This window comes from Puma concolor, chromosome C2, assembly GCF_028749965.1.
Source record: "Puma concolor isolate L17-30 chromosome C2, mPumCon1.1.hap2, whole genome shotgun sequence".
In the NCBI taxonomy this organism is placed as follows: Eukaryota; Metazoa; Chordata; class Mammalia; order Carnivora; family Felidae; genus Puma; species Puma concolor.
Genome location: NC_141675.1, coordinates 98,031,260 through 98,055,259, shown reverse-complemented (window position 1 = coordinate 98,055,259; position 24,000 = coordinate 98,031,260). Strand labels below are relative to the sequence as shown.

General features: G+C 40.4%; 1 protein-coding gene across 2 annotated transcripts in view; it reads left to right on the top strand.

Moving 5' to 3' along the window:
- Window positions 1-24,000, top strand: part of GAP43 (growth associated protein 43) — a 127,649-nt gene that overhangs the window by 19,210 nt on the left and 84,439 nt on the right. Inside the window, exon 1 of one of the 2 annotated variants that reach the window (XM_025914005.2) lies at window positions 7,529-7,659. The exons of the other annotated variant lie outside the window; for it this stretch is intronic. Within the exon in view, the coding sequence (XP_025769790.1) occupies window positions 7,630-7,659 (30 nt within the window). The 5' untranslated portion in view covers window positions 7,529-7,629. Of the gene's footprint in view, window positions 1-7,528; window positions 7,660-24,000 lie in introns of those variants that run through there. 2 annotated transcript variants of the gene reach the window in all.

Sequence of the window (24,000 nt, the reverse complement as noted above, 5' to 3'; positions counted from 1 at the left end):
TATGTGGTCTCATGTTTTAAGCACCCCCAACTGCCAAGAATAAAAACAAATCCAATCAACTGTGTGAGAGGAAGGACTAGATTATCTTTCCATTCTCTTTTAGAAGATTACATTACAAAGTCATTGTTATATAAAGAGATGATCAAAGAACAAGTATCCAAAAACATAGAAATTGCATAGATGTGTCAGGCAGAGATGTGTGGTTTCTTTTTTCAAATAAATAAATATCCACTTTCATACTTAACTTGTATTCTTTTTCTTAAAGAAATCTCCCCTAAATCATATAAGCTTTAGGTCCCATAAAACGCACCTATGCTTCTGCTGGAAATACCAGAAACAAATTAAAAAGGCCAAGACATGGTGCTTGCCATCCAGGAATGTGCATTACAGGGAGGAGGTAGGCTGGCAAACAAGCTATCACAAAACTTCAGGGGCAATAGAGAAGAAGTATGTAGCAAGTTCCGTGGTCCCTTCAATGACCAAATCAAATGAAACTCTCATTTCAGCCTCTGATTATGTGTTGGTGGTAGAGGTTTGTGTAACCTGATGGAATTTTTCACATCGGCTGCTTAACACATTCCACGAGCCACTGAGTTAGATTTGTCCACTCAGGCAATCACACTTCCTCGTGAGCTGCATAGTTACTGAGTCTTAGCTTATGGGCCACATGCCTTTCGTCTTCTTCTGTGCCACCAGCACACGGTTCCCTCCGTGTGAGATTTCCCTGGCTACTCACAGATTCAGATGGTCCCCAGAGCGCTGGAGAAACTCTGGACATGTGAGGCATGTTTGGAAAGATGGGTAGACTTAGAGGGTCCTAAGAACCATCCAGGTCTTTGTCCACAAGAAGCAGGATGAATTCTGGCAGTGAGGCAGTACTGAAATGCTATCAGCCTAATTAATATGGTGACATCATTTCATAGAGGCTGGCCTCTCCCTGGAACCAGATGGAGCCGTGTCTGCCTGGAAACCTTTGGCAGGCTCAGACACCTTTTGCACCTTCTTTCTTACAATCTGATCCTGCAATGCACTTGAACCTTTCAATGCTTCCTTAAAATGAATGCTTTCCAAATGGGCTCATCACCTCCCTCACAGTACCAGCCCTTTTTCTGGACCTCCTCACATCTGGATTTCCTATTTTCATTCTCCAGGCTGCCCGGGCCCAATGTCCAAATCACTTTTGGTTCTTCCATTTTTCTCTTCCCCCAAGATATTCTTCTGTGAGGTGAATGAGACAAAATATGGGAAAGTACAGAATATGTGATACCTGAAATATACTGGGCAATCAGTGAATGACAGTTCACTTTCTCTCCACCTTTCCTCCCTGACCTAGGCATTAGAACAATTCTGTAATTCTCTCACCAGGCCCCAGTGTACCCTTCTCACCATTCCATACCATACAACATTACAATAGGCATTGTCTAAACTGTTCCGGTAAGAAACCTTATGTCTAATCCTCTCTAGTAGGTTGACTTGTGTTCTTCAAAAATCTGTGTCTAAACCCTAACCCTCAGTTCGAGGACTGTGGTCTTACTTGGATAAAGGCTCTTTGGAGATGTAATTAATTTAAGGATCCTGAAATGAGAGCATCTTGGATTTAGAGTGGACCCTGTATTCAATGACAAGTGTCCTCATAAAAAGAGGGAAAGACTCAGAGACTGAGGGAAGGGAGCCCATGTGATGATGGAGGCAGAGTGGACTGATGCATCTTCAGACCAAGAAATGCCAAGGACTGCCATAGCCACCAGAGGCTAGGAGAAGGTGATGGAATGGACTCTCCCTCAGAGGCTCCAGAAGGAACTAATCCTGCCAACACTAAATCTGGACACCCGGAAATTTGAAAGAATAAATTTCTGTTGTCTTAAGCCCCAACGTTTGCAGAAATTTGTTATGGCCGCCCTAGGACACTAATACACCCCCTTTGCCCGACCCTTAAGGCTGTTCCCAATCTGAGTGTGGCCTGCCCTTCTAAGGTTCACTCTTTCTACCCTCCTTTACAACTGCCCCTCTTCCGCATATTGACAGTCTCTTGATCATTCAGTGATTAGTTGTACATTTTGCCTTTTCCAACATGACCTCTTTCCCCTCTCTAAAACTCATTGTGTCTTCTGTACTTTTTCAAATCCTAATCATGAAATGAAAGGTGTACCCTATCGTGATTTCTCTCATGTTCTAAATTCTTGTAGCTCACATTTGACATTGAATCATGTCAGCATTTGTTTCACTTTTCACATATGTGTGTATCTCCTTGAGGGTGGGATGTTTTAGTAAAATGTTGCATAAGTAAATGATATGCAAAAGTACCAAAGGAGAATTTAGGTGTTAAGGGCTGAACTGTGTTTTCCGAAAGACATATGTTGAAGCTCTAACCCCCAGTATCTCAGAATGTGACTGTATTTGGATCTAGGGCTTTTTTTTTTTTTTTTTTTTTTTTAATTTTTTTTTTTCAACGTTTATTTATTTTTGGGACAGAGAGAGACAGAGCATGAACGGGGGAGGGGCAGAGAGAGAGGGAGACACAGAATCGGAAACAGGCTCCAGGCTCCGATCCATCAGCCCAGAGCCTGACGCGGGGCTCGAACTCCCGGACCGCGAGATCGTGACCTGGCTGAAGTCGGACGCTTAACCGACTGCGCCACCCAGGCGCCCCTATTTTTTTTTTTTTTTAATGTTTATTTATTTTGGGGACAGAGAGAGACAGAGCATGAATGGGGGAGGGGCAAAGAGAGAGGGAGACACAGAATTGGAAGCAGGCTCCAGGCTCTGAGCCATCAGCCCAGAGCCTGACGCGGGGCTTGAACTCACGGACCGTGAGATCGTGACCCCAGCTGAAGTCGCCGCTTAACCGACTGAGCCACCCAGGCGCCCCTGGATCTAGGGCTTTTAAAGAGGTAATTGAGGTTAAATGAGGTCACATGAGTGGGCTCTAACCCAATATGACTGATGTCCTTTAAGAAGAAATTTGGACATTAGGTATTTGTGTGCACAGAGGAACAACCATGTAAAGAGGCAGTAGGAGGGTGGCCTTCTGCAAGCCAAGGAGAGAGGCCTGGAATAGATACTTCCCGTAGAGCCCTCAGAGGAAACCAATCCTGCCGGCATCTTGATCTTGGACTTCCAGCCTTCAGAACTGTGAGAAAATAAATTTCCATTGTTTAAGCCACTCAGTTTGTGATATTTTGTTATGGCAGCTGTAGCCAAAGAATACAGTAGGTAAAAAGCTAAGACTAAAAGTTAAGAAAAATTAGCACCTGAAAGGGAAAATAAAAAGAGGAACATTACTGACACTCTTCTCTCAAGTGCCAGTACTATTCCTAAAATGGCATACAGCTGGACAAAGCCCTTAGTAAAGCCCAGAGACTTCTGGGTTTATTATGAAAACAGTAAGACTTTAGTATGAAGTTCAAAGAGATCTGAGAATGGAACTGGCACCTGTCCTCCACCATTCTTCACCCTTTTCTAGAATGATGTTACTGCCTAACCTATAGTTAGGAAGTTACCTGACAGTCTCATTAGTTATTCTGCTAATTAAATTTATATAAGGTTTAACCATGGGGCTTAAGCCTAGGCATTTACTGGGATTGATTGTAAGGGGATAAGGATTAGTGGGTCCACTGAATACACTAGTAGGTATCAGGACAATACTGGTATCTCATCCCATCTCATCTCCTCTCATCTCATCATCTCATCTCATCTCATCTCATCTCATCTCATCTCATCTATCTCATCTCATCATCTCATCTCATCTTATCTTACCTTATCATTCATCTGTCTGCCAAGATCGGATCAGTGTGCTTTTCTCTTTCTCATTCTTTTACCATCCTATAACCTCCATTGCTCAGGGGGGAAAAATGTACTGGAATTGATTCCATAATATTTAAACTAAATTTGGAATTTTGAGCTCCCTTCTGGAAAGTAATTTTAGAGGCTCATTGACTGAATGTAGTATGTCCAAAGGGTGGTATTTGAAATGGTGAGGACCTTAAATATTGAGGCACCTTAGAGTGGTTGAAATATGTGATATTTGGTCAGAAGTATACAGAGGGCTTCCCGTTAGATGAGGGTATCAGCTTGTCCTCCATGGGCCTTAAGGCAAGGGCTGGGACTGTTAGGTGGACCTTGCAGAATGCTGATTTCATTTCACCACAAAAACTTCCACTGCATCATCTAATTCCCTCAGGACCAGAGGTAATGAGGTATAGAGGACCACTGAATGCCATGTAGCTTAGTGGTTAAGAGGGTTTTGGAGTCCAAGCTTTACCTCTTATTAGTCATGTGACCTAGTCTAGGTACTTAATTCACTTAGCTTTAGTATCGCTATCAAAATGGGATTAAAGATCATACCTACCTCATTTTGGGTAATAGATGAAAGCCTGGGTGTAAACCTGGGTGACTCAGTTGGTTAAGTGTCCAACTTCAGCTCAGGTCATGATCTCATAGTTCGTGGGTCTGAGCCCCATGTCCGGCTCTGTGCTGACAGTGCAGAGCCTGGAGCCTTCTTCAGATTCTACTGTCTCTCTCTCTGCTCCTTCCCTGCTCACTCTCTTTCTCACTCTCTCTCTCAAAAATAAACATTAAAGATTTAAAAAAAAAAAAAAAGATGGTTTAATGTATTTACTCACAGAGTTCACCCATGCCTATGCCTGGTTTTGAGCTCTAGGCTCTGTTTGACTTCATTATATCATGTTGTTTCCAAGGTTGCTTCCAAAAACAAGATATACTTGGGAAGGCAGAGGGGAGTGGATTGAAAAGGATAGGAGTTAGCCCCATTCTATGGCCAACTAGGTTGCCATAGTTGACAAAATGATCTTAATCAGTGAAGTCATGTGTCTATTTAAACACCAAAAGAAGCAATTTCTTCTCCTTTGCCCCCAGTCTTCACCTCCTCTGCTTCCTTTCATCTCTAATCTCTAGTCCCCAGCAGGCAGGTAGGGTGGTCCTCACCCACAACTGGAATATCTCTGATGGAGTCATTTCTTACCCATTCTTTGCCCTCTTCACCAGTTACATCCATTGTTTTTGAAAGCTGACCCTGACTAGACTCATTATTACATTAAAAAATATTAAATTCAGGGGTACCTGGGTGGCTTAGTTGGTCAAGCACCCGACTCTTGATTTTGGCTCACGAAATCATCTCACGGTTTGTGAGATAATAGCCTCATGTTGGGCTCTGTGCTGACAATGCAGAGCCTGCTTGGGATTCTCTCTCTCCCTCTCTGCCCCTTCCACACTCAAGCTCTCTCTCTCTCAAAATAAATAAATAAACTTAAAAAAAATATTAAACGCAGGATTTAATTGTTTCATATTGTAAAATATGAAAATTAAGAAGCAAATACGAGTAAAAGAACAAGTAAGACTGGATTTGAAGTAGATCATTCTCAGAAAGACCTCTGGGGATACTTTATAGCCATCACCCCTTAAATATCTCTTGATGATAGTCCATTCTGAGATGGAAGTAATCTTGAATTTTGTAAAAATGTATTAAGCACCTATTAAGCTCAGTAATCCCAATAATATGTATGATAATAAGCTGTCTGGTTGAAATCTACTAAGTAAAGTTGTGTCTAGGAGAGACTGGAAAGAATATGAGGTGTTTTATTGGGGATCTTTGTCATCACTAATGAACAACAAGAAATAGTTTGAAAAGTTCCTTGAGATATTCACTTAAAAATGCCACCAAAACTTCAGAAAAGTACAGTCTCTAAGGTAAAGTTACTATGTATTAAGAATGGCTCCATTCCATGTATGCTTTATGTACATTATATTATTTGGTACTCACAACTTGTTGGCATTATAATTCCTGTTTTACAGATTAGAAAATTAGGTACAGAGAGGCTTAGTAACATTCTCAAGATCACACAGTACCATATATCTAAAAATTTGTATATACTTTTTCTTAAAGTCATATTTTCCTCTACCAAATTATGAAAGGCCATAGAAGGAATTGAAGACATAGACATCACAATATAGGTGTTTTTTTTTTTTTTTTTTTTTTTTCTCATAACAATTAAGTTTACTTTTATTCTTCTTGCCCAAACTGTAAACTATCATTTTGGGTACCATTAATATTACACAGACATTTTTCAAATGTGTTCTACTTCTTTAGTAAAATTAGAAGAAACCCCAATTTTCTTTAAAAAAAAATTTTTTTGGGGGGGCGCCTGGGTGGCGCAGTCGGTTAAGCCTCCGACTTCAGCCAGGTCACGATCTCGCGGTCCGTGAGTTCGAGCCCCGCGTCAGGCTCTGGGCTGATGGCTCAGAGCCTGGAGCCTGTTTCCGATTCTGTGTCTCCCTCTCTCTCTGCCCCTCCCCCCTTCATGCTCTGTCTCTCTCTGTCCCAAAAATAAATAAACGTTGAAAAAAAAAATTTTTTTTTAAAATAAAAAAATATAAAAAAAATTTTTTTTAACATTTATTTATTTTTGAGAGACAGACAGAGCACAAGCAGGGGAGGGGCAGAGAGAGAGGGAGACACAGAATCCAAAGCAGGCTCCAGGCTCTGAGCTGTCAGCACAGAGCCTGATGCAGGGCTTGAACTCACAAACCGTGAGATCATTACCTGAGTCAAAGTTGGATGCTTAACCAACTGAGCCACCCACGTGCCCCCCCCCCTTTTTTATAATATTTTTGAAACTCCAATTTTCAAACAGGTGTGAGTGCATTCAGAAAAGAACCACCATGTGATTTTAGATACGGATGCTAATTCCTAAACATTGGTTATCATTTCTTAACTCAAGTGCTTAGAATGTTTAAAATGCTACATATTCATGTGGATTTCTCAAGGATATTGTAAGATATGTTTTTTGTGCATACTTAAGCTTATATATGTATTTTAGATTATATGAATACTGAGAAGCATACACATACAGTATGATATTTACATATTGTTTCATTTTTTTTTTTGAGAGAACTTCACCCTCACCATTATTAAATGTACATAAAATCTAAATAGCAAATATAACTTATATTGGAACAGGTCTGACTACTCATTGGGAATAGCTGTTCTTTGCTTTTATGATATCGGAAAAGAGAAGAGTTAGTAAAGAAATACAAGCGTTTCTCAAGCCCCTCTTCCCTAAAACACATTCCATCCAATCTCCAGAACAGGCTGGAATATCCGTCTCTACCCCCACCCCACCATCCTCTCAATGCAGTGGGAAAGTCGGTGGGTAATTGGGTCCAGATTGGAGATGTTTAAATATTCATGAGGCTGGCAGGGGACTGGGAGGGGGGTGCCTGTCTAGAAGGGGGGTGGGGGCTGGGGAAGTGATTAGTCATTGAAAGCTAGTGAACAATTCTCAGAAAGAGAAAGGGAAGAAAAAGACAGATAGACGGGGGAAAGGGGAGAAAAGAGGGGAAGAGAGGGCAAAGGAGAGAGCCGGCGAGGGAGAGGGAGAGAGAGCGAGCGAGCATGTGCGTTGAGCAGTAGCTGTGGACCTTACAGTTGCTGCTAACTGCCCTGGTGTGTGTGAGGGAGAGAGAGAGAGGGAGGGAGGGAGGGAGAGGGAGAGCGCGCTAGCGCGAGAGAGCGAGTGAGCAAGCGAGCAGAAAAGAGGTGGAGAGGGGGGGAATAAGAAAGAGAGAGGAGGAAGGAGAGAAGGCAGGAAGAAGGCAAGGGACGATACAACCATGCTGTGCTGTATGAGAAGAACCAAACAGGTAGAGCTAAAGATTTTTACTTCTTGCTGTTGTGAAATTACCAGACTGCAATATTTCCCTGTAAAAGCAGGGGGAAAAAATATTTTAACTGCTTGTGCTCTGGCCATGGTGCCCGCGTTTCCTTAGCATATGGTAACTAATGGTTGCATCCCAGCTTTTATTCCAGTCTGTCTTTCATGCTCTGGTCTGGGAACGCTGCTACTAATTAGGATGAGGTTAGAAAAAAAGATGCCTGTTTGGCTAGAAATAAGATTTTGGGGGCTCTTAGTGAATGTTCAGCGTTTTAGGTCTCTGGTTTTGCGGGTGTGGATATAGAGAGGGGTGTGGGGAGAAGATGTGGACTCTACCTACAAGATGGGGAGGCAGTCCTTTAAATTATTTGCAAAAAAGCGGGGTGAAGGAATAATATTCAGTAATAAGTGTTGCTTGTTCTGTCGTACAATTTTCTCACATGTGCTGCGGAAGAAGCCTTATTTCGTCCATGCAGGAGCTTCAAATGGGCGCAGGTATTAATGGAAAAACATGGGAAGGGTTTATTTATTTATTTTTCAATGAATGAATGAAACTGTGGTTTGAGATTTTTTTTTTTTTTTTTTTTTTTTTTTTAAGAGAAGCTAAAGACGACTGGGGCTGTGAGGGAAATTGGCCGTGTGGAAGGGGAAAATCCCCTTCCCAAGATCGGTAGCCGATTGTGCACCAGCTGGTCGGAGGAGAGGGTGGACCACGCCCCTAGGAGCTTTGGGCTGCGATGGGATGGGAAAGACGAGCCGAGTATTACCTGTTGGAAATCAGGTCTTTTCCCTTCTCCCTTCCCTTGCATCTTTCCTGGGGTTGTCAGTGATCGGAGACGGGCTCACATTTTGGATAATAAGCATGGTGACTCATTTTCATCAGGAAGAGGGACACAGACGGGATTAGAGAGAATCCGAGTCCCCTCGTTCCCTCCCCCACTACCCAGGTTTCTCTTCTATGGCAAATTGCTCACTTATTTCTTGAAAGGCATTTTAGAAACTTGATTGGGCTGAAGGTGGGGAGGAATGACGAGTTCAGTATTCTGCAGCAACCGGCAGTGCCCTGGCATTCTTCAAATGAAGCTTTCAAACATTTATTGGAACGTGTTTGAGTGATTTTGGCGAAGGTGAAAGAAAAAAAAAAATGGGTGTGAGGTGTGGGGAAGTGTGTGTGCGCGCGTGTGTGTGCATACTCGTGGGAAGGGAGGCCGTCTGGGTCAAAAAAGCCCTTTGCAGGTTGATTGCCATAGGGGTGGGGTGCAAGAGATAGGATTTGGGCATTATTCCTGTACAGGTATTGGGTATTGGGCAATTTGTAATACACTCGCTGAATCCGAAGGGGGTGGAGGGGAGTGGAGACGAAACAGCCTGCCAGCTTTGCACATTTAGCCATCGCCCTGGAAGGAGGGGTGGGGGGTGATAAGGATGGAGAAGGAAGAGGGAGGGGAAGGGAAACAGAAGCAGAAGAGCAGATCAGTGGGTGCAGAGGGTGGAGAGGCATGGGGAAAATAAGTTAAATAAATAAATAAATAAATAAAGCAGGTACCCCAGGGGTTTTGTGTGTGGATCCTATAGGAGTGTTTGAAGAAGAGCATGAGAGTCTTACATGCACCACTTTCCTAAAATGTTCTGTGGTTCCAGAGATTGATGCCTCCATTGGCTCATTTTTCAAACCAGGACATTTCCTTTCCTTGTCTCCCTTCATTCTAATACATAAATGCAATAGATACAGGTGGCTGGGTTAAGCACACTGTCAAGGAAAGGTTCTGAGGTTACCCCACTGGTGAGCTGAGGAAATAAAATTTAGGAAGGCGGAGCCCTAAGGAAGCCAATGCTATTCATTAGAAAAGCTTTAATTTCAGATAGAAAAATGTACCGGTTTATAACTTTTTGCCACCGTATGTATACACATACAAGTATACACACACCCCCTTCAACAAAGGAAACCAAGTATAATTTTAGAAAGGGAATTGAAGCTAAAAGAATTCCCTTCCCAAAAAGGGGACAGCTGCCTTTACTTGGGTTCTATCTCACTAACAGCCCCAAGCATTCACTGGGATGTGCAGAGTGATAAAGCTGAAATTGTGTGTTTAGGGAGTTGTAGAAATTCGCATGTAAATGCGTGTAGCATCCGCATACTCCATGTACAACAGTCATGCATGTACTCTGTATAGATTCCACATGCCCGCATGTGTCTTAGCATAATTCATATTCGAGAGAGAAAATGAAAGGTATAGATATTGTATTTACCCATGCATTTCATACATGTGTACTTCTGTGTGAAATGGTCATGTGCCCTCTTGAGTACTGTTGTGTATCATTCACATAAGTCAGTATTTAGGGTACCATTAAATCAGACAGAAGGAAATGGTGTATTCAGGGCGTGGGCTCCATACTACACTGACTGGCATTTATATAGCGTGAGTATTTAAGTCTCACACAGGTTTCCTGCTTGTGCGTGAAATGATCCTATATCATTCAAGGCAGAACCTGATTGTGTTTATCCTTCTGCCATCTATTCATCATCCTCGTTCTTAACAGGGAATAAAACAAGGGCAAAAACCTGCAAAGGTCTAAACTCTGCCACACCCATGAAATCCAGCAGAAACGTGGGAGGGGGTGGAGTGATTGCACTTCCTTCCTCTTCCACTTGAGCCGCATAAAGAAGCAATCTTGGATTTCTGAGTTGTAATACATGGCCAGTGGGTGAGAGGAAAGCGTAAATGATCTTTATTAGCCATTAATTACCACTCTGGAATATTAGAGCAGGAAGAGAATGGGAATGGGGCGACAATGAGAGGATGGTAAAGGAGTGGACGGAGGAGGAATAAAATAAAAGAATCCTGGAGATTGTATTGGTTTGTGATTTTCAAATATCTTGGGGCTAACTTTAAATAGCTGAATTACCACGCATATTGCAGATGATGAAAAACTTGCAAGACGGGATCTGAGTCCACAAAGCCAGAGAACTGAGGTGTTTCCTTTGTTTAAAAATAAGGATTTTAAATTGCAATCTAAGTGTAAAGAATACCGGGGCAAGCAAGTAGCCCCACCCCCGGCCCCCACCTCTCAACCCCACCAACATCTGCTTTTTTCCTCGTAAAACAAATAAATCTTATCTGAGAGAGTGTGAGCTGTGGTTTGGAATTCCAGCCTCACTGCGCCTTTCCCTTGCAGTGCTGGAAAGGTGTGGAAGGATGCCGCCTTGCCGCTTGGTGCAGACGCTTCCTCCTAGTGATAAATTGGATTCCTCCTAAATCTCACTGAGCCACACCCAGTGTCACCCAGGGACTAAGTGAATTAATTAAATGGAGGCATTCTACTTAATATAATTGAAACTGGTTTTTTTTTAAATGGTGATTTCTATCACACATATCCAAATTTAAACAGAAGAAGCAATCATTTAAGGACATTTTTTTTTTCCTGCCAAATTATCTGGACTTGCAGGGAACCTTAGAAAATTCATGGTAAATCTAGAAATGAGTTCATATCTGGTGACTCTAATTCCTTCTAGCCCATGCCAGAGTGCATTCACAATGAGCCCTGTGCCCTTAGGCTGTAAGCCTGCAACTCAGGTCCCCCCTCCACACCCATGCGGAGGCAATTGGGATAAGAAAATGTAGGGTTAATTTTCTCTCTTGCTGAGTTGGCAAAACTACAGAAACCTCCTTTCATGTTTTATTCGAAAGGGCAGAGCTCCTGTTCAGAGAGGGAGAGTGGCTTAGGGTCTCCCTTTGCCTCCATCATGGTGAAATTGTCAGTGTTGTGCCTGGGGCTGATTAATCCACAGACTTCAGTTTTACCTGGCTTCATAAAGAAGGCGGGGGGGGGGGGGGGGGGGGGTGTTCTATCAGTCAACAGTAGAGCATATATATATATTAACCAAATGTTCCCTTGTTCTCATTGACACAGTAAGATAAGTCTAAAATCTTCCTCTAATATTAAAGGAACATTTCAACGTTTATTTATTTTTGGGACAGAGAGAGACAGAGCATGAACGGGGGAGGGGCAGAGACAGGGAGACACAGAATCGGAAGCAGGCTCCAGGCTCCGAGCCATCAGCCCAGAGCCTGACGCGGGGCTCGAACTCACGGACCGCGAGATCGTGACCTGGCTGAAGTCGGACGCTTAACCGACTGCGCCACCCAGGCGCCCCTAAAGGAACATTTCAAATGATGCACGTAGCAGGTCATCTCAAGAGAAGATACAGCATTTAATTATTCACTTCCTTATTAGCTATCATAGAAGCATTCAGGCAGCCAAACGTGTCTGTTGTCCAGCAAAAAAAGTGATTATGGGCAGCTCTCCCTTTTGAAGTGTGGTCAGGTTGCCTCAGCAAAATTGTATTGAAGTCTGCTTAACATTCTCTGAGGTGTTGGGAAGAGCACTGTGCTGAGAGTCCTCAGTGTATGCCAATTAATGATTCTGTGATCTTGAATGAATCACATAATATTGAGCTTCAGTTTCTTCCTATGAGATGGAGTCTAAAAAATAAAAAATAAAACCAAACTAACAAAAACCCGACTTCCTGACCCTAAAGAGTATCTGTAGGGATTAAACCAAACTCACGTGAAGACAAAATCAATACAAAAGTGAGAAAATTTTCTCTCCAAGTTTTGTGATGTTGACTCTTGGCTTGGAATTGCCAGTTTGTCAGGATTGTTATGTGCCTATTGTTAGCGAACAGTTTCTTCTGGTCATGGGTGATTCCTCTTCTTCATCACTCCTCATTTCTTATTCCATTTACTTTAATATAGCTTCTGTTTTCATATTCTGAAAAAGACACCACAAAAAGTGACTCTTCAGTTTCCATCTTACTTGCTATCTCTTTGGTATTTTGTATTGTGGTCCCTTCCTCTTCCTGAAATTCCTCACTTGTCTCCCCTGGCAGCTACCCTGGCTCTCCTCCCTCTCAGATAAGCTTTTCTCAGTCTTCTTGCTGGCTTTTTCACTCTCTTCCCCCCAAATATCAATTATCTTCTGGTTAATAATCTTGATCCAGTAGATGGCATCCATCGACACACTAATTGACACATCCATTGATACATTAGGTGATATCATCCATGTTGGGAGTTTTAACCACTGGGTGATTTCCAAATCTGTAGACTATAGATATCTTTCCTCAGCACCTAATCCATGGATATCACTAGGTCTAGGTATTTCCAGACACCCGCAATAATGTACAGAACCAGTCTCAGTATCTTCTATGTTGTACCACTTAGTCTTCCTGTAGATTCCTACTTTTATGCTATAATACCTTCTATTCAGCCTCTGAGTTCTAGGAACCTACCTGGGAGAAATCTTGGAGGCAGTCCGTTCTATCAATCCTCACATCCAGATAATAAATTTTTTGATTCTATGTAAAAAGCTTTTGAATCCATCCTCTGCTTTTCAACTCCACCACAAATAACCTGGTTCTGACTTTCATTACCTCTCATCTGGACCAAGGCAATAGCTTCTTGCATAGACTTCCTATCTCCCTCTTGGTCTCCTCCAATTCTTCTTGCATAGAACACCACACTTAATCTTTAACTAATGCAAATCTGGTCATTTTATTTTCCTTGTTGAAATACACCAGTAGTCCCTTGTTAACTGTAAACTAAAATATAAAGTCCTCAACATGGATGACATGATCTAGTCTTGCCTACCTTTCTTTTTTTTTTTATTTAAAAAAAAATTTTTTTAGTGTTTATTTATTTTTGACAGAGAGAGAGACAGAGCATGAGCAGGGGAGGGGCAGAGAAAGAGGGAGACACAAAATCCGAAGCAGGCTCCAGGCTCTGAGCTGTCAGCACAGAGCCCAACGCGAGGCTCGAACTCACAGACCGTGAGATCATGACCTGAGCCAAAGTCGGACGTTCAACCGACTGAGCCACCCAGGCGCCCCCATCTTGCCTACCTTTCCAATGACATCCTCAAATACCTGCTCACACCTTATGACACCACGTCAGCATTTCAAGCCTTGGTGCCTTTGCACATACTGACATGACACTTTCTCCCTGCCTGGAAAATTCACATTTCCTCTGTCAGAGTTAGCTCTTTGAAGCCATTCTTGACCTTCCTAAGTTCCACTTTATTTGTGACTATGCTATATTTTATAACATCACAATCATATCACCTGTTTTACTACATAGCATTTGTTTTTTTTTTCCCAAACTGTCATCTCTACTGTGAGCTGCTTGGGTGGAGTCTTAATTCTTTCTCTACTTCCAGGCCTATCACAATGTTTGACACATACAGTAACTGGTTTTATCAGTGCATTGTATGTTTCCTAAATTAATACAAAACCAGGCTTACAAACTTTCCATAAATTGTGGCATATCTAAATGGAAGGAACCACTAGTAGATTTTTGTTTAATCTATTGGCATCCAATTTTAAGGTGAAGCTAATCATCATTGATTCTTAGTATTAACCTATACGTAGCACAACCATCAGTTTTTAATGAAAGCAGGCACAAAATGAGCCCATTTATATTGCAATTCTCCAAACTACTATAACTGTTACTATTTGAAAACCTCCCTTCAGTCTCCTTTTCCACCACCAGCCCAGCAAACTAGTCCACCCTCTGAGGTTAGCATAGTGCCAGGTTAGACATATGGTTACCAATCTTGGATCTTCAAGTACCCTTCCTTTAGGACCCCACAGTGCTTACTTACACATGTTGACTCAATCTCTTGATTACTTAGTTGATTTATTTCATTGATACACAAACTTCCAAAAGTACATGTAGTGTTGGCCTGTGCTCAGGGGGGGCCTGTGTTCAAGAATCAATTTTGTCTTCTTTTGGGTTTCTTTCCTTCCCACTGAAGTATCCACAGAATACTGTTCCACAAAGGGAAATCTTTCATGGAGGTAAAGGGGGGTTAAATGGTAAGTAGCTCCTCAAATGTCTGTTACGTGAATGAGAATCAGATCAACTTTGTCTTACATTTGAATAGACTGAAGGGATTTGGATTCTGAAGTCGGCCTATTGTGGCTACCATAGGGCAAACTGCAACCTTTCTATGTTCAAGCTTTCTATGAACATGATCTTGGCCAGACTCTATGTAGTATATTTTCTCTGACTGAATTGGCATGGCCTTCAGAAGAGCAATAAGATAAAATGATTTATAGGTGATGTTGGTCTTCAGCTCCTAAAGCTAGGTAATATTTTCTAATCTCCACACCTTTATTCCATATCTTGCTCATTGCTTGCAATCTCTTTCAGTCTCTTTCTTTGAGTTTCTCTTTTGTTCTTCCTCTTCAGGTCCCGGTGGAGTTTTCTGATTAAGCGACATTGGCCCAGGCTAGTGTTTGATGTGTGAAGCTATGAAAAGAGAACTTCAAGAAAAAGTGTTCTTTCCAGCTTTCCAAATAGGTGTTTTAGACAAAATAGATATTTTAAGCTTTGTCTAGCACATAGTAGCTTCTCAATAAATAATATTCATTGATAAAAGTAGGAAGGGAGAGATACCATAATGGGTCATTAGGGGAGATGTTTTGGAACAGAAGACCATTCTGTGGACTTCTTCAGAGCTGGCTTTGTGTAAATGCACACTCAATTCTATTGGTCTTCCTTACAAGGTGGTTGTGGTCAAAGTTACAATTCCCTTTCCTGTCTGCTTAGATCAGAGTGGCTCACTTGCAGTGAACTCAGGTTATAGTATGGGAGTGTGACCCTCCAGATTTCCTGTCCTTAATTATTTACAGATCTTATTCTCTTAGATGTTCTTTGTTTAATGTCCTGTTTCATGTCTTTGTAGTGAAATAAACCCTTCCCCTGGGTTCTAGACCTGGCTCTGCCAATTGCTTGTCGTGTGACCTTGGGTAAGTAACTTAATATTTCTGAGCCTCAGTTTATCCATCTATGTAGTGGGCACATAAAAAGAACACTCCCAAATCCTGCCTTGCCTTTTTTACTAGGTTGGTGTGAGGCTCAAAATAAAGTGATAAAAATAAAAGTGTTTTGCGAACAATGTGTTTGTCAAGTGGAAGGCATTATCAATTGAGGAATTCCACATACTGAAACCCACAGTATTCATGGTTCTCTGCAAAGAGGTACCCTTGCTCTCTGTACAGAATGTGTCTATATATTTATCTGCCATTCCCACCCCTCCTCTCTTATTCTCCAGAGTAAATATTAACCATGCTAATGGATGGAAGCATAGTATATCATTATCATTTCCTTCAACAACTTCAGTGACAGAATTTAAATAAGCCAATGTTCAAATTGTCATGAAACCTGAAGGATCAGTTCAAATGCATTTAGAAATATCCACTATTTTTCTTTTTATTTTTTCCTGTTTTAGTCTTTCCTTCACATTTGGGTTTCTTCTCTTCTCCATTTGCTAAGCTGGCTCCTTCTCCCTCATCCCCAACCCCACCCCCACCTCACTTCTAAACTGGGTTCTCAGCACTAAGATAAGGCATGCTGTGCTCACATCCATCACATGAAGGCCCAGTCAGACAGAAGAATAGGCATATGAGGTTGGTTGGGAGACTGAAAATGGGGATGAAGCCTGACTTGGGGAAGCACGGTTCAAAGATTATCCCCTGAGCACCATTTTCATACAGCTTCAAGATTCCTCATTGCATCAGTTATTAACTGTGATCAGAAGAAGTGATATGCCATCCTGAACCTTTTCCAACCCAACTCTAATGGCATGTATTCTCTTTTAAACTCTCAGGATCTCTACAAAGGACATTTCTGTTTTCCTGTGTCCCTGATTGACTGACATAAGTTACCAACTTAATAAAATAAATTTATCAATTCTCATATAAGCAATTGAACTTTATAACCCAAAGAATTTGATTTCCTAATATATGGATATATTTGAAAATATTTTAAAGTGTAATAATTGAATAAGTTTGTCCAGGACTAGAAGTCTAATGTAGAAAAAATGTGCATATTTTGGAAAATCTTTTATATGTTGGTCTCATATAGAGTTTAATAGAAAGCCATATTAACTATTAATTTTGAAATAAGTTGGTGTAGAGAGGGAAACAATTATTTCTTTGATGATGTTTCTAGTTTATTAATGGTCAGTATCACCCCTTAATCCTTCATGCTAGCCACTGTCTCTCTCTTGTCTCTATCTCTCAGTCTATCTGTCTTTCTCTTCACACACACACACACACACACACACACACACACACACACACACACTTCTATTATTTATGTATACTTTGATGGGTTACAGGTAATAGAAATCAACTTTAGTGTCTATGAAAGGGATCTATGGAAGGGAAACTAGCTATCACACAAAATTAAGAAGTTGAATAGCCAAGCTTATGGAAACTAAATTAGATCTGGTAATCTCAAGAGCAGGAATTCATAGACTTTACTTCTGGAGCCCTGCATTTAAAAGACTCAGTTACTAATAACCTTAACTATCTCACAATTCAAAATTCTAAATGAGAGATAAATATACATGTATACATGTATGTGTATATATATCATCTTTTCATACTCACAACAGAGAAAGACTGAGAATGAATGAATATGATGGATCCTTCTTGGATCAACTAGTTACCAATAGACCACTTATCTCTGATTGAAGGAAGGGCCAAGTCACACGGTTTAGACACAATTTGTGGAAGCCCACACCTGTGAATCTAGTAAGAGAATAAATTGGCTGAGAAAGATATATATATATATATATATATATATATACACGCATATATATACATATATATGCATGTATATATATATATACACGCATATATATGTGTGTGTGTGTGTGTGTGTATATATATATATATATATATATATATATATATATATATATATATATATAAAATAGGGTAGCTACCCAGATCAGGAGAGACTTATCTCAAATGTGGTGGATCACTAATTTTCCCCATTGGTTGCTTTCAAGTTGTCTTGTATTGCATATTCCTATTTTTGGTAGGGTTGTCATCACTGATGATTCAAAAAGGAAGCAGCAACCACACAGATAACTGATCCTATGAGTTTTTATACATAAAAAAAATAAAAGTTAAGGCAAATCTCCACACCTGGAGTTGATAAGCACCGGGTTTCCAAGGTCTTCCAGGAGCTGAACTCTGGCAGGTACTACCTGTCTAAGAGGAATGCCAGCTATCATATATTCTTGCTAATTTGACCTGGGCTGGCTTTGCTCTAATTTTCCTTTTTTAGTTTTTGGGATTTATTTCTATGAAAGGATTGGGCAATAATGGGTGTAAAACATCTCCCTTGGATTTGTATCAGGGAAATGCTACCCCTTGATATTAGTCATCTCATTTTGAATGTCCTTGAATCAATTCCAGCAATAATCATCATATTTATCTATTTTTAGCAAATTGGCACTTTCTAAAATATTGAGCTGTTGTCTCCATATGCACCAGTTTGCTCTAAATGTAGAATTTTGGTAATTAGCCTTACATCCATTATTTATAAACCCAGTTCCAATAACTATTCAGAAAATGTTATTTTTAAATGAATATTTGAAAGACCCTAATATCTTCCCATTAATGACTATATAAAAGAACTAGATGAGGCAAAATAAATAAATAAATAAATAAATAAAGTGATCTCCAAAGGTTAAGCAAAAATTGACTGCTTCAGAATCTAAATCTAAAGGGCTTCAGTGGTGCCTGGGTGGCTCAGTCGGTTGAGAGTCTGACTTTGGCTCAGGTCAGATCTTGCTCATGGGTTCAAGCCCCGTGTCAGGCTCTGTGCTGAGGGCTAAGAGCCTGGAGCCTGCTTCAGATTCTGTGTCTCCCTCTCTCTCTGCCCCTCCCCTGCCCATGCTCTGCCTCTCTCTCTCAAAATAAATAAACATTTTTTAAAAATTAAAATAAATAAATAAATAAATAAAGGGCTTCAGAATCTCTTGGCACAACTAGCCTAGGAACTAGCTAGAGTAGGAGCTATTAGAATTCAAATCCTCCTTCCTACTGTTACTTTTCTTTGGTTCAGAAACCAATTTACCTGCTTGGAGTGTAAACTGAGAAGTAAAAATCTCCTCCTAATCACCAAGTTGGATCCTTAACAGCTATTGCAAAGTTGCATTCCACAATTCCATTCAAACTCCAGTAGAGGCAATTGTCTCCATTATTTCTTTACCTCCCCACCCCACCAGTCAAAACAGAATTTCTTTAAAAAGAAAATTCTCGGGGCGCCTGGGTGGCTCAGTCGGTTGGGCGGCCGACTTCGGCTCAGGTCATGATCTCACGGTCTGTGAGTTTGAGCCCCGCGTCAGGCTCTGTGCTGATGGCTCAGAGCCTGGAGCCTGTTTCAGATTCTGTGTCTCCCTCTCTCTCTGACTTTCCCCCATTCATGCTCTGTCTCTCTCTGTCTCAAAAATGAATAAACGTTAAAAAAAATTAAAGGGGCGCCTGGGTGGCGCAGTCGGTTAAGCGTCCGACTTCAGCCAGGTCACGATCTCGCGGTCCGCGAGTTCGAGCCCCGCGTCAGGCTCTGGGCTGATGGCTCGGAGCCTGGAGCCTGTTTCTGATTCTGTGTCTCCCTCTCTCTCTGCCCCTCCCCCGTTCATGCTCTGTCTCTGTCTGTCCCATAAATAAATAAAAACGTTGAAAAAAAATTAAAAAAAAAAAAATTAAAAAAAAAAAAGAAAATTCTCAGTTTCTTATTGTCAGTTTCTTAATGATTAACTTGTAGTTAAATGTCTAGGTACATGTATTGAGACAGCTCAGTTTGGCTATCCAGACTCTTACATACAGGATTCTCAAGGGGGAAGGGAAATAGGTATTGGGTATTATTTGGTGGACATTGCACTTGCAAATTCTTTCTCTTCAAATCATGTTTAAAAAGGTATTATTTTATTTGAGAGATGTAAAGCAGTAGTGAGACTTTCTAAGTAGTCCATTGTAAACTTACCCCATTTCTAGGCATTTGGAGAATTTTTCTTCCGAAGTTTTATCTGACTAATATTTCTAAGAACTTCAGAGGTTTTCAAAAGGAAGGAGAGAATTATATTATCTCACTTAAAAAATGTTGGCTTTTTCTTTAGTCAGATCTGACCTGGGGTTTTGATATATTCAAACTTTTTTTTTTTTTTCTGAAGAGTACCTTTTGCAATCTTTCATTAACTCTAGAATCTCAAGGACTTGTTTACTCTGATCACCTGGGAAAGCTACTCTGGAGAAATCAGGTTGGTATTTAGTATTCATTTGAATAAGTCTTTAATGCTAATATAAACTCAATGTTCCTCTACACTTTGCTTTTGATTGAAAGATACAGGGTGGGGGTGCCTGGGTGGCTCAGTTGGTTGAACATCAGACTCTTGATTTTGACTCAGGTCTTGATCCATGATTGTGGGATGGAGCCCCTTACTGGGCTCTGCACTGAGTATGGAGCCTGTTTAAGATTCTCTCTCCCTCCTTCTGCCGCCACCCCCCACCCCCAGCTTGCACTCTCTCTCTCTCAAATGAAAGAAAGAAAGAAAGAAAGAAAGAAAGAAAGAAAGAAAGAAAGAGAAAGACACAGGGTGGTAGCTTTTGATAGCTCAGCCAGATTTGTGTTCAATACTGACAGCTGTATGGAAAACATGAAGACCTAGTTTCTTGCATATTCTTTCTTCCATTTTGAACTTCACACCTTACACCTCTGGGGTGAAACCAGTATAGAAGAGGAAATGACGATGACCATAAATGAAAAGGGAGGAGGAGTTGTAAAATAGAATTACTCAGTTTGGAATTGGGCCATAACCTTCTAGTAAAAACTGTCATGGGAACTTTAATGACCACAGATGGCTCTGACTTCACTTCTGAACATCAGCTGAAAGATGCAGTAAGCCCATAATAAGCCCAAGAATATGTGTATTCAGGAAAGAATCTAAGAAGTTTGGGCCCTAGTATACTTTAGTATACTCAAGCATCCTCAGGACCAAATTCAGGTTTATCCTCACTTAAGTGTGAAGAAATTATCAATCCTTGGCTTAAAAAAGAAATGCAATTTTGTCATCACACATATTGTCCCATTTTATGTAAGACTATATCTTTCAATACTTAAGCGTTTTTCTGCAGGCCTCTACAATTCTGCATTACCATTCTAGCAACATTGGAATCTGACCCAGGTACAAACCAAAGTTTATTTTATTAAATATATTTTATCAATATTGTTACTTTGACTGAATTTGGGTATACTGTAAAAATCCACCCATAAAGATCCAAACTGTAAGAACTATAGGTAAACCGAAAGAAAATTTAATTTTCCCATAATCCAAGATTTCCAGGTACTAAAAATATTTTTTTCCTTTTATTTTTTGTTAGTACCTCAGAAAGTCCCGTGTTAAACTAATTATCTTCTCCCTAGATTAGAACTCCAACTCCTTTACTATATCTTTTAGTGATACCAGAACATTCCCAATTTCCCAGCTCATAACATGGGAATATTCTTCTTTCCCTCACAAAGGCCATAATATCAGTTACCAAATTCTATTTGCAGTATCCTTCACATCTGTCCTTTCCTTCTTCTGCCAGCCTTTTTCAGCCAACCATCTAAAAGACAACCATTGTCTCATGACCAACAGGATCCCCAATCTCCACATACCTTAAGATCGTTCATTTCTTGTTCCAATGTCTTCTTTCTTATCCCGTCATTTAAATGGAAACAGAATCCTGCTTCATCCCTCCCATCTTTCTTGTATCACTAGATACTACTACTTTTCCCAGTTTCTATAAGTAAAAAGCAAAATATCCTTTCATTCCTCCTTTCCCTCACTCTCTACCTCAAAAATATGTCTTGGCTCTTTCCGTTTTTCTCCATCTCCTCTGTCATCTCTAACCCACTCATCTTTCATGGAGACAAGTGCAATAACTTTCCTTTCTAATTTCTTTTCTTTTAACCTCAGTACCTTATAATTTTCTCCTCTTAATAGCCAGAGTAGTCGTTTTTAAAGTGCCTATAAGATCATGTGACTCTCCCACTTAAAAACTTTTCATAGCTTTCCATTCCACTTAGAATCAAAACCAAATTCATTATCACCAAGACTTATAAAATATACGCTTGGTTGCCAAGACTATTGGCCTTTTAGTTTTTAAAACTTTCCCCTATGTTCATCTGTTGTGTTTCTTAAATTCCACATATGAGGGAAATCATATGATATTTGTGCTTCTCTGACTGACTTATTTTGCTTAGCATAATATACTCTAGTTCCATCCACATTGTTGCAAATGGCAAGATTTCATTCTTTTTGATTGCCGAGTAGTATTCCATTGTGCGTGTGTGTGTGTGTGTGTGTGTGTGTGTGTGTGTGCATCTCACATCTTCTTAACCCATTCATCAGTCAATGGACATTTGATAAAAAACAGATGGAGACAAACCATAAGAGACTCTAAATACAGAGAACAAACTGAAGGTTGCCAGAGGTAGGTGGTAGGGGGATGGGCTAAATGGGTGATAGGCATTAAGAAGGGCACTTGTTGGGATGAGTGTTATATGTAAGTGATGAATCACAGGATTCTACTCCTGAAACCAATACTATACTGTATGTTAACTAACTCAAATTTAAATAAATACATTTAAATTAAAAAAAAAATTCATCATGCATATTCCTTTTTCAAGGCCTTTCTCTGGCCTTCACTTGAGAGGCCTTCTGTGGCAAATCCATCTGAGTGGTGTCTGGAAAATCACTTTCTCTCTTGCTTTTTTTCTTTTTTAATGTTTATTTTATTTTTGAGAGAGAGAGACAGAGTGGTGGAGGGGCAGAGAGAGAGGGAGACACAGAATCCAAAGCAGACTCTAGGCCCTAAGCTGCCAGCACAGAGCCCAATGCGGGGCTAGAACTCATGAACTGTGAGATCATGACCTGAGCCTAAGTCAGATGCTTAACTGACTGAGCCACCCAGGCATCCCTCGGAAAGTCACCTTCTAACACGTCACCCCACCTCTTTTATTTTCTTTTAGTATTGCTCTTAATTTGATTCTTTTAAAAATATTTGTTAAGTTTCTGGTTCTTGTGTATCTCTTTGAACTTCAACATCCACCCCTCTTCACAACCTACACTCCATTGCAGTTGTATAATTTCATGGAATAACCTATATTGTTTTGTCTTTCCCTCCCTTCTAAACACCGTTCCTTTTGTCTGGAATGTCTTCCTTTCTCTTCTTTTTATATAACACATTTCTAATTTATTTACATAATGTGGCTAGAGTGGTTTTGTGGAGATTCCCTCATCCTCCAGGCAGATATGATGATCTTCTCCTTTCTGCATTATTATGTTAGTATATACCTCTGCTACAACTTTCAACAGATTTTATTATAAATATTCATTTACATGAATATCTGGCTCTTTTGCTATACGAGGAGCTCCATTAAAGTAGTAATCATGTTTCGTTTATTGCCTATGTGTAGCTGTAGTTCAATGCTTTGCACATACTAGGCTCTCATTAAATAAAAGTTGAGTAAATGGAGCCTACACAAATGAGCAAATATCAGGGTCTAGTGAGTAGTAAGTGAGAGCAAAATTTGGTTAGATCTAAGGCAAAAGTCACCCAGTTTCACTGATCAATCATGGAATCTGCTCACTCTGGCACAGTTTATAATTGGGCACCTAATAGATATCTCACAGAGCTAAGACTACACAGACTTGGATTTCACCCAAGTGGTGCCAGCTGGTTGCTTCAGCAAATAACAGTCACCATTTTGTAGAGAGATACTTCAACATAGACAGAAAGATAACCATACTTGACACTATGAACTTCTTATGATCTGGGCTAAGGGTAAGTAGCCATTTAAAATCTACTGCTGTAGTCTTTTTAACCCATTCATCTGCCTCCTAAGCCTAGTGCTAAACATCCAGCCCTTTCCTAGTACCTAAAACTGATGTCTTCTGGTACTGCACCCACAGGAATCTTGGTGAGGTTTTATATCCTTCATCTTTGTTAATGATATGACCTATATCTGTATATTGATGTAAGCACTCTCCCTCTCCTTTCATTCTTTTACATTTCTAGTTAGAGGGGCATCTGGGTGACTCCGTCAATTAAGAGTCCTACTTTTGGTTTCTGCTCAGATCATAATGATCTTGCAGTTCATGGGTTTGAGACCCACACTGGGCTCCACACTGACAGTATAGAGCCTGCTTGGGATTTTCTCTCTCCTTCTCTCTCTGCCTCTACTCCACTTAAGCAGTCATGTACACTCTTTCTAAATAAACAAACAAATAAATAAATAAATATATTAAAAAAATAAATTTCTAGTTAGAAAAAATGTGCATGTTTAATTGTTGTTGTTTTTCCTGGTCCCTGTATGTGTGCTATAGAAGCATCCATCTGTCTGATGTTGCTGTACCTATCCCCAAACTGATAAACAAACAGAAAGATACTAGTAGATTTACTTACAGGGGAATGAAGAAATGAATG